At 42.5% G+C, this 11,872-nt stretch overlaps 1 protein-coding gene across 1 annotated transcript; it reads right to left on the bottom strand.

Annotated features, from left to right (window-relative positions):
- Window positions 1-2,451: 2,451 nt before the first annotated feature.
- On the bottom strand, window positions 2,452-10,092 carry LOC134436035 (zinc-binding protein A33-like). The gene is made up of 6 exons (XM_063185065.1): window positions 10,000-10,092; window positions 4,496-4,897; window positions 4,304-4,399; window positions 3,952-4,182; window positions 3,609-3,632; window positions 2,452-2,988 (listed from the first exon to the last, which is right to left on the bottom strand). The coding sequence occupies exons 2-6, from the start codon at window positions 4,889-4,891 to the stop codon at window positions 2,452-2,454; spliced, it is 1,284 nt and encodes a 427-aa protein (XP_063041135.1). The 5' UTR covers window positions 4,892-4,897; window positions 10,000-10,092.
- Window positions 10,093-11,872: the final 1,780 nt, after the last annotated feature.

The following is an 11,872-nucleotide window of genomic DNA, read 5'->3' on the forward strand; positions in this document are numbered from 1 at the left end:
CGACTTTTCAACAAGACTCTAATCAGCTGCTGTGATAGACAGCACCCGTTGTCCTGGCTACCGCGGTCAATGGCAACAAGACGTTCACTGCTAAAGCCACTGGCTTGTAGGCCTATACAAGTCAGTGACTAAAGCGAATGTTTCATATCACTCCGCAGGGGGTCCGGTCTTTCGTCACTCTAATCAGCTGCTGTGATAGACAACACCTGTTGTCCTGGCTAGCCTACCTAGCTGTTGCCTAGCGGTGCATGTTCCACAACTGCACTGTTTTGTTTTGCGCAGCAACAATCTTAACATTAAATAGGTCTAAAGAAATGTCCCCGCATGTGTGAATCATTTAAGTATATCCATATAATAAGCGGGTTAACTTTCGGCGAGTCGGTCGCTTTGTGGAATAGCAGCACTTCAGAGAGAACAAGACCCCTCCGCTCCGCGTCGGGGTCTAAAGATTCTCTCTGTCGTGCTGCTATTCCACGGTAGCGACCTTCTCGCCGAACGTTAACCCTTACTTAAAATGTTTATTTTTTTATGTATTTTATATTTTCCCCAGAAATAACTATCACACACACACACACACACACACACACACACACACACACACACACACACACACACACACACACACACACACACACACACACACACACACACACACACACACACACACACACACACACACACACACACACACACACACACACACACACACACTCAGATGGGTTGCCACTGCAGCAGAGGGAAAGAGACAGGGAAAGGCTCATCTCATGCAGCAGGACCTGGCCCTGCTCCTCCTCTAGAGGGCCAGCGTGCTCCTGCTCCCCCAGTGGAGGATGGGGGAATGACAGCTGTTTAGCTGGTCTATCTGCACCTCACGGACCCCCTGGCCTTTTCTGGGGTGGGCCCTAAATATATTGTAGATATGCTAGAGCAATATCATCCTAATAGGTGACTAAAGTCTTCAGAATCTCCTCTACTGGCTGTGCCTATAATAGGGGTCAAATCCAGGAGGGTGAAATGGCATTTAGGCATTATGCTGCCAAATGCTGGCATCAGCTCCTTGTCCAAATTATAACAGCCCCAACAGTATCATGTTTTTAAAAATAAATTAAAAACAGCCACATTTTTCATCTGCCTTTGGTCATAGCCACGTATCTACCATCTAACTATACTTTCTACAAAATAGCCTATTTTTTCTCCTGTATTCTTTCTTTACTTTTTAGCACATTTATTGACAGTTATGTATGATAATGTGCTATAAAATTGATTGATTGACTGACTGATGGACTCACCAATAAAAAGCCTGTTACAGACATTATGACGTGACATGATGGGAGTTTCCTTTCTCTCTCAGCTGCTGCCCTCTGCTGGATACAGGTGGTAGTGACTTTCTTTGCAGACAGGACAGCTTACAGCTTACAGGTCTTTGGTTACAGCTCACCCTACAAGTGGTCGTGACCCGTTATGATCTGACCTCCCGTCCTCTCCTCTTGCTCGCGTCCTCGCCGTGCTTCACTGATACCCCACCTCTGTGACGAAAACAATTACGTTTCCCCGCTGTCAGCATAAGCACAACTTTTGGGCAGGGATGGGCAAAGATACAACTAAATAGGCTATTTTCAAATACAATACAAAATACCCAACAGTAAATTGTTATAAATAAGATACAAAATACAAAACAATAACTGTATGACTGATCAAAATACTGTATTTTGCCTTTTCAAATAGGCCTACACAAAGTACAACAGAAACATCATGCAACATGCAAATGAGTCTGGCTCTTTGGTGTAGTGGTTGAGCCCCAGTTTTGAATTCTGTTTCATTTAACACATCTATCATATTGAAATGGAGAGCTGCTTCAAAAGCTCAATGAAAGATGCAATCAGAAATTAAAGACAAAGTGTAATTTTAACAAAAAAAAATGTTTTTCAGAATCAAATACATTCTTGTCATAAAAATGGTCAACTTGGCCTGTAAGCTTTCACTAATGTCTGACCCTGTATTGGTGGCCCAGATCATTATGCCATTGTGTATAACAATTATAAAGGCCTATAACATGACAACAGCATGACAATATCAGCACAAGTCTTACATCAACAAATAGTGAACATGCATACATAGATGCACACATATCCTCATACAAACCCAAACATGAACGTGCTGTCACACTTTTGTTTCAAATGTAGACGCAAAGTTTACCTGATGACATATTTCATAAAGGAGACAAATCCCCATTTTAGGAATTCATATCATCTGCATGATCAGCAGATCAGCAGATGATTTCAACGAGTGGTCGTTAATTGTAAACACACACACACACACACACACACACACACACACACACACACACACACACACACACACACACACACACACACACACACACACACACACACACACACACACACACACACACACACACACACACACACAGAGAGACAGAGAGAGAGAGCTCTATCTGTGCTGCTCTACTCTTATCGAGGTCTTCACTGGTAGCATCCTCAGAGGACATACTTTAGAAATAGTATTAAAATATGGAAACATTCTCTCAGTGAAAGTGTGTGTGAAGGTGTGTAAATGTGTGTTATTATCAGGATCAGAGAATGACAGCTTTCCTCTGTCCCAGTCCAGCTGCACTCTGATCCTCTGGAGTTTCTGCTTCACTGTGAGGAGAGTGGGGGGCTGTGGTGGGGCATACTCTCCATATTTACCATTATTATTATACAGACACCACCACCCACTCAAGGATTCGAAGTCTCCCTTCCTCTGGAGAGACTCTGCCGTCACACCCACACTCCACCAAGTGTTGTCCCCAACCTCCACATCCCAGCAGTGTGTCCCTGAGTTAAAGCCATCAGAGCCCAGGACAGAGAGAACGAGATCAAATCTCTCTGGATTATCAGGCAGCTGCTGTTCCTCATCACCACGTCTCACACTGGTCAGATCCTCAGACAGGATCAGTCGTGGGTGTGCAGTGTTGGGGTCCAGAGTAACAGGAGCTGCAGAGAGGAAGAAAACACACAGAAGCTGAACAATAAAGGCCCGTTCAGGACGACATAGAACCGTGCCGGTGCCCGTTCCTGCACCTGATCTCGAACCGAAAGTCTGAGTGTGTGGGACCAGAAAGTTGTTTTGCAATGTTAACCGAAAAACACTTGGTTTTTCCTCTGCGTACCATGACAACAATGTGGATGTCAGCAGGTTTATCTGGGTAACAAATGGTCACATACAGAACAGTGCAGAGCCCGGTATGACCGAGTTTGTGTGTGTTGTGGGGAAGGGACAGGGGCATGCCTGATGAGGCGTGTGTGTGTGTGTGTGTGTGTGTGTGTGTGTGTGTGTGTGTGTGTGTGTGTGTGTGTGTGTGTGTGTGTGTGTGTGTGTGTGTGTGTGTGTGTGTGTGTGTGTGTGCGTGCGCGCGCGCGTGTGTGTGCGCGCATGTGTGTGTGCGCGCATGTGTGTGTGTGTGTGTACTGTGTACTACTTACTGAATTGAACAATCTCCTGCATTTTCAGCACTGGGCTCTGGAATAACATTCAGGAGTCAGTGCTGCTGTGTGGGTTTGGGTTCAGAACCACAGACAAGAGAAAGACAGGAGGCACATCACTCACCTTTTCACTGTACTCTTGTAGTTCTGGAAAGAAATAGAATATTGTTAAACCACCTTGTTTTGCATTTATCTATTTTATTCATTTTGTGAATTGCGTTCATCAATACCATGCTTTTCAACACACTGTGTAATGACAAAGATACACACATGCGCACATATGTATTACCGGGTATGTATTATGCTGTGAAGCTATCTCAGTCTGTGAAGCTATCTGTGAAGCTATCTGTGAAGCTATTTACTTTTTACTAACAACTCTGTTCACCACAGTAACTGATGGATAAACAAAGAGTGAAAAGGCGAAGGCACAATAATAATGTCATTGCCTAGACGGAGTGTAACCTACCTGCAGAAATGTGACATCATCAGCTTCCATCTCCTCTTCTATGACTTTGACTGATTCTGAAAGAGATGAGATCTCTCTGCTCAGCTTTTCAATCTTCTCCTTCATCATCTGACTCTTCTGCTCCTCTTCCTCCCTCAGTGCAGCTATCCTGGATGCTTCTTCATCTCGTAGAAACTGGTGAAGCTTCTCAAACTCCTCCTTGATCTGTTTCTCAGTGGTATTGACCTGGGTCTAAAAACAAAAAAAACATATAACAATAACACAACACAAATGAATGTCATAATTACTCAGGTAAATTTGTAATAAATCTCCAACCCCTCAAGTGAACGTCTTTCTCTGAAACACGTCTCACCTTAATGTGAGCTGCAGATTGGTCACAGAGGAGTTTAACTTCTTCTAATTTCTTCAGTTTCCCTTGTAAAGGCTGCAATTTGATCTTGAGCTCTCCCTGAAATGAATGATCATTATTTAGGCCACAATATCAAAACAATAATCACTAAATTAGTAAAGGGGTTAGGCACCATTTACACTACTAGATTCTCACCTTGCGTTCAAGTGCAGCTTCATCTATGGGACTGAAGTTGTGATTTTTATGTTTCTTCGAGTCTCTGCAAACCAAACACACTGTCTCTTTATCATCTAGACAAAAGAGCTTGAGTTTCTCACTATGCTGAAGGCAGAGCACCTCAGACCCCGTTGAAGCTCTCTGACTCTTCTCCTGTAGGAAGGTCTCACACAAGTTCCTTAATGCCATATTGGGTGGAGGAAACTCTTTTGAGCATTTCCTCCTGCAGTAGGGACATTCTCTGGATCCCTTCGTCTCCCAGAACTGCTGCAGACAGGCCTTACACACACTGTGAGCACACGTCAGTAAGACAGGATCCTTGTAGATGTCACAGCACACAGGACAGGTAAGATCTTCTTCAAACTTTGATGCCATTTTCTCCTATACAAGATGAGAGAAATATCCTTTTTAAATATCCTTTTTTAACCTATTTCCTTTTTGTCAAAGCAGTTTAGTTGTTAGTAATTAGGAAAATGCTTATAGTATGTGCATTAGTTTATAAATGAAGAGCTCTTTTCCAAAACGCTATATCCACCATTTTTGACTTTTTGCATTTTTATATTGGAATGGACTGTTAAGAAGTCCTATCATCTATGTGTGAATTCTTGCCATTCAAATGTTTCGAGAACATACTTTTTATAACTCTATAAAATGCATTTTTCAATGCAATTCAATGGAATGCCAAATACAAAAATGTCAATTTTCCAACATTCTATAAAACGGATATATCTCATTTTGGAAAAGAGCTCTTCAAATAGAAATCAGTGTTCATACTTGTATGTATCATTATATTGGAAATATAATCATATGTGGTTCAACTAATAAACTTGTGAGTAACCATTTGTGGTTGTTACAGGCCTGGTGGAACCTTTGTCCCTGTGGAGTTCGTTAGGCCCATTTGAGCTTGTGTAACCTTATTTTAAAACCATTTGCAGCCTGTTTAGGAGCAGGGTCTGGCAGCATCATTTAAAGGGACACTGTGCAGGAAATGGTCAAAAAAGGTACTGCAACTATGCTGCTCATTGAAACTGGGCTGCCTATTGCCAAATGTGATCTTTACATGAAAGTTAACTAAGTAATAAACAAATATTTTCTAGTATGGTCCAAGTACAGTCATTTTTGCAGCTAAAAATGGCTATTTTAGGAAATTCAAAATGGCGGACCATGGAGAAGATCCCTCTTTTCATGTATGAAAAGTGCAATTTTTCCAGTCATAATGAATACTTAGAATTTGATGCTGGTGGTAAGTATTCATAAAAAAGGTAACATTAGTGAATGGGCAGCATGAATTCTGGAAATAAACAAGTAAAAATCTCACACAGTGTCCCTTTAACCTAATCTAAATTACAGGGACGGCCACAAACCAATAATACTTCCCGTTGTCTCTGACCTGAAGGATGGGTCAGGGTCTGGGAGTACGCACCAGGAAATGTCAGTACCCCTGACCAGGGCCGCCGACAGTGGGGGACAAAGGGGTATGTTGTCCCGGGCCCAGGGGGATAGAGGGTCCAGAATTGGGTCCCCATTACATTGTATGTATTGGGTAGGGAGCCCTTTCTGATGACTTTGTCCCGGGCCCAGCAAAAGCTGTCAGCAGCCCTGCCCCTGACATATGGGTCTAGTCAATGAATGTTAGTAGGCCTGTGTATCTGCTCTGTGTTCTCTGTTGGTTTCTCTCTTAATAGACAGGTCATCAGCTGGGAAAATTAGGCCTTTCGTCCTACCACACTTTTCTCTGTGGATTACTGACCAGAAGCCCTATTGGAAGAAATTAAATCATGGGGCCACGTCAATTTTTGCTCAGAATTCAATATGGCCACCATTTTCCAAAAGGACTTGTTTTCATGCATTATTACATTGTACTATAAGGTGATATTCATGAACGATGAACTACTTTCAAAACTATTCTGTCCTATTTCCTTACATAAATGTTAACAAAGGTTGACTAAACTAAAAGAAATGAAAATAAAGTTGGCCACCTTGCAATATCCAAACTAAAGTGCTGAAAATAATGATTGAAATGCACATACAGAGTCTTTGGCTGCGAAAATTAGGCCTATTGTCCTGTCAGGGTTTTCACAGTGGATTACAGACCAGAAGGCCTATTGAAAAAGATGAAAACTTGGGGCCATCTATGTGCTCCAAAATTCAAAATGTTCTCTGTTTTTCAGAATGTCAGACTTTCACACATTTTTCTCAATACTGTAAGGTCATAATTACCAATAAAGATGAACTATTTTTCAGTTAAATTGTCCTATTTCCTTACAGACGTGAGTATAAAGGTTGTCTAGAAAAAGGCATGAATATATATACAGGGGGTGGACAAAATAACTGAGACACCTGTCATTTTAGTGTCATTTAGTTCCTTTTGCATTAACAGTTAATCCTGTTGGATGTGGTTCATCCTTCTTGGTGGTATGCAGACATTACCTTGGATACTGTGGCTCTTGATACATCACAAAGACTTGCTGTCTCGGTCAAAGATGCAACAGTTACACAGAATTTCTCCTTTTTGAACTCTGACATGTCACCCATAATGTTGTGTGCATTGCAAAATTGTGCTCTTACCCTGCTAATTGAACCTTCACACTTCACTTTACTGGTGCAATGTGCCATTAATGAAGATTGGCCAACAGGCTGGTCCACTTGAGCCATTAAACTTCCAACACTAAAATGATAGTTGTCTCAGTTATTTTGTCCACCCCCTGTATCTTGCCACTTTGAAATATCCAAAGACATGTTGTCAAATGATTGAATTTCACAAACACAGTGGACTGCTGAAAAAGGCATATTGTCCTGCCAAACTGTGTGTGTGTGTGTGGGGGGGGGGGGGGGGTCGGGGGTAGGGGTGACCGAATGATGGAGAGGAGCATCTGTGTGTGTGTGGGGTGGGGGTGGGAATGAGTCGGGGTTGAATTAGGAGGTAGGGGGACAGAATAGTGTGTGGGGGGTTCGGGGGGGTAGAATAATGTATGTGTGTGTGGTGGGGGGGTAAGTTGAGTCGGGGGAGGGGGGGGGGTTGACCTGCCAAACTTTTCACATTGGGTGGGGGGTGGGCGAGTATTTTGTGGGGGAAGAATGAGTCAGGGGGGTTGAGCGTGGGGGGGCAGAATAGTGGGGGGTGAGTGAGGGGTGGAGGGGCAGAGTAGCATGGGAAGGATGAGTGAGGGGGTTGGGGGGCAGAATAGTGTGTGGGGGGGATGAGTGAGGGGGTGGAGGAGGCAGAATAGTGTGTGGGGGAAAGACACTGTAGAGCAGGGGAAAGATGAGCGGGGGATACACGCGCACAAACACAAACGCATGCACACTCACCCTTGCTTTATGCAACAAAAAATGTAGGCCTGAAAAACTTTTGGTCTGAAATCTAATGTGAAAAGTTTGGCAGATCAATAGCCTTTTTTCAGCAGTCAACTGTGTATGTGTAATTCAATCATTTTCTGACATCAACCCTTAGGATATTGTCTATAGGAAATTTACATCTTACTGTTGCCAACCTTTGTACTCAGGTCTGTAGATAGGAGATTTCACTGAAAATAGGTTATCTTTATTGATAATTATGGTCTTACAATATTGAGGAAAATGTATGAAAGTCTGCCATTCTGAAAAACAGAGAACATTTAGAATTTTGGAGCACATTTGAGATGGCAACCAGCTGGTGAATCTTTTTCAATAGGCCTTCTGGTCTGTAATCCACTGTGAAGACCCTGACAGGACATTAGGCTTTATTTTCGCAGCCAAAGACTCTGTATGTGCATTTCAATCATTATTTTCAGCACTTTCCTTTGGATATTGCAAGGTGGCCAACTTTATTTTCATTTCTTTTAGTTTAGTCAACCTTTGTAAACATATATGTAAGGAAATAGGACAGAATAGTGCTGAAAGTAGTTCACCGTTCATGAATATCACCTTATAGTACAATGTAATAATGCATGAAAACAAGTCATTTTGGAAAAAGGCGGCCATATTGAATTCTGAGCAAAAATTGACGTGGCCCCATGATTTAATTTCTTCCAATAGGGCTTCTGGTCAGTAATCCACAGAGAAAAGTGCGGTAGGACGAAAGGCCTAATTTTCCCAGCTGATGACTTGTCTATAAGCAGGAAAACAGTGCCCAATACCAGCCCACCCTAAGTAATGTCAGGAGAACCATAATGGACGAGAGGGAGATTGCTGGACCGGAAGACAGCATGCACACACTTTTTGCTAGGCACATAGATACACGTAGACACTTGTCTCAACAATCGCAGCTCTGACAGGTCACGGACCCTCTCCCCCTATATACAGCTCTGTCCCCCTTCTTCCTGCCATTTCCTAATTTGCCATCTTTCCCCAGGCTAAAATTACCCTCTGATCTTTTGGGAGTCAGGATGTCTGTAATTTTAGTTGATTATATGATCCATATGTCACAGGGAATGAGATTTGTCACTTCATCCCCCGCTCCCTCTCTCCCCTCTCATTGACCTCCCCTCTGACTTCTCACCCGTCTCAGTCCCTCTATCTGTTGTCTACCCATTAGTGTCTGGTCCATGAAGAGCCGCACACACTCCCACAGACACCCACACACACATGAAATGACAAGTAAACACATAGGCACACACACACACACAGAACTCCTATGTAAGACACACTTAAGAAAAGTCAGGTCAGTTCCCAAATCTTGGACTGAGAGAATACTGTTGTTGGTCAGGGATCAGTCAAGACTAGGAAACTCCAGAGCTCTGTTATGCTTCTACTACTCGTTGTCTAAACTTTGACAAATTACAACTTTTTGTACTTGCACTTTTTCTGAATTAAATCATTGGATTTTTATTATACTTGAATACTGAGTTGTTTGCCTTTTTTTGGTTCTTTTTTTATTTATTTTTTACCTCAAATAAAGAACACGCAGGGAAGGGCAAAAAGGCCCGAAATTTCCAACAAGATAAAACAGTAACACATAGATATGGATACCTATTCCACCACTCCTCTCTCCCTCTCTCTCTCTGTCTTTCTCTCTCTCTCTGTCTGTTTGTGTGTGTGTGTGTGTGTGTGTGTGTGTGTGTGTGTGTGTGTGTGTGTGTGTGTGTGTGTGTGTGTGTGTGTGTGTGTGTGTGTGTGTGTGTGTGTGTGTGTGTGTGTGTGTGTGTCTTGCCGTAGGCAACAACTAATGGCCACTGGATTAATGTCACCAGCTGATCAGGAACATATGAATTCACCATATGGGGACGTTCCATTCCAAAATATTACATTAGGTAGACCCAATTGCAACATTCGAACCAAAACAGTGCTAGAAAATTCCACTATTGTCAAAGTTTAAAGTACTTTTAATACACCAGCTCTTAACACATGTTGCAGCCCAATTACTTTCACTTTTGATTTGGTGGAATAAGAAACAATCTCAAAGTTGTAACTGTCAATGTATTAACAAAAACATCCTCCATTCATTCTGCAAGCCATTAAACAAAAGGAAAATGTCATCTATTTAAGTAAAAAGTGTCACATACCTGTTCAAGCGTTGCGGGGTAGGTCTGTGAGCTGCCCTCTGTACCTCAGCCTTCACTTCCTCATTCCCAAAGGAGGGAGAGGTAGAGTGGAGGAGGGAGGGACTCAGACAGGCAGAAGCAGCAGGCACTGTACTGTCTAAAGGTATTCCACTGCAGTAGATAGTCAAGCTAACGTACGTAATGTAGGTCAGTAACATTAGCGAATCCTGCAAAGAAACTGATTTACTGTCTCATCTCCTGAATCTCCTTAAAGTTTCCAAACCTTTCTAATCACGGGGCCCGATTTTGACATCCCAAATTTCTGGGTATTTTCTGGAGAGTTTCACGACAAGAAATAATACATGACAGAGCTTTTATAACATAAGTTATAAGGTATTAAACCTAGATATTTATGACAGTCTAAAATTTAAAAAAGAAAAATAATAGTGCTTCAAGGAAAATATTGAATAGTTGTGTTATATTAATTATACCCCAGAGTTGAAAAACACTAACCTGATTTACATCATCTGGGCTGCGTTCGGCTACGTCACGCAGGGACGCTTCCATGCCTCGGTATGCGAGAGCATATCAGATGGCAAGAGTCAGGTAAGAAAAACACTGCCTTCATATCACTAAGTGCAGTAAATCTTTGAAAATAAAATGTTTTGGTGTGAGAAGGAACATAATATGTCAACCTGATGGCTGACCTGATTCCCACTGAGGAGACGCCCCTACCTGGGAGACAAGAGGGGCCTGTACTAGGAAGCTGGTTCAGGAGTAAAGCAGGTTAAGTTAAGAGGTAAATCATCTAATAGAGGAGCCTGGAGTCCTCATTGTCTTTAGAACCCAGAGGACTTCAGACCACATCTGCTGATAGCTGATTGGTCGAGTGAATTGTCCTCGAGTCACACATCTCAACGAAACACAAAATGACAACAGGGAGACTTGTTTGAATACAAATAGTAATATTTATTAATGGCACTGTTTCATTGAACATGCTTCTCAAATCCAAATGGAGATGCTGCTTCAAAAGCTCAATGAAATATAAAATGATGTAATGATTTCCCCAAAGGCGTACCCACATGTTTACATGCCATGTGGGGATGATTAGCACTGTTTGGTCTAATATTTGGACTTGTACCTCTATGAGGAGAGCAGCAGGTTGGGCCAGTACATGCTCCCAGAGGACACACACCCTTTACTCTACTGCTACTATTCTATACTCCATTAGACAAGAATAGTAGTAGGCCTAGACAGTGCAATCATCATCACTACTACTACTATTCACACCATTAGAAGAGAGAAAGGTGCAATCATTAATGAAAAAGTGTAATTTTAACAAGCTTATAGGAATCAGGTACATTTAAGTAATTAAAAATTGTCAAGTTGGCGTCTAAGGTCCGAGTAATGTCTGTCTGACCCTGTATTGGTGGCCCTGACCATTTTGGTATCGTGTACAACAATTTTAAAGGCCTATAACATGACACAGCAAGGCCATATCAGTACAATTCTTACATCAGCAAATAATGTGTTTCTCTCTCTCTCTCTCTCTCTCTCGCTCTCTCTCTCTCTCTCTCTCTCTCACACACGGACGCACGCACGCACGCACGCACGCACACACACACACACACACACACACACAGCTCAATTTGTCTATCTGTTCTGCTCTCTGTTTACAGAGGTCTTCACTGGTAGCATCCTCAGAGGACAGGCATTACACGGAATATACAAATATGGAAACATTCTCTCAGTGAAAGTGTGGGTGAAGGTGTGTACATGTGTGTTATTATCGGGGTCAGAGAATGACAGCTTTCCTCTAACGCAGTCCAGCAGCACTCTGATCCTCTGGGGTTTCTGCTTCACTCTGAGGAGAGTGGAGGGCTATGGTGGGGCA

Source organism: Engraulis encrasicolus, chromosome 20 (assembly GCF_034702125.1).
Source record: "Engraulis encrasicolus isolate BLACKSEA-1 chromosome 20, IST_EnEncr_1.0, whole genome shotgun sequence".
Taxonomy (NCBI): Eukaryota; Metazoa; Chordata; class Actinopteri; order Clupeiformes; family Engraulidae; genus Engraulis; species Engraulis encrasicolus.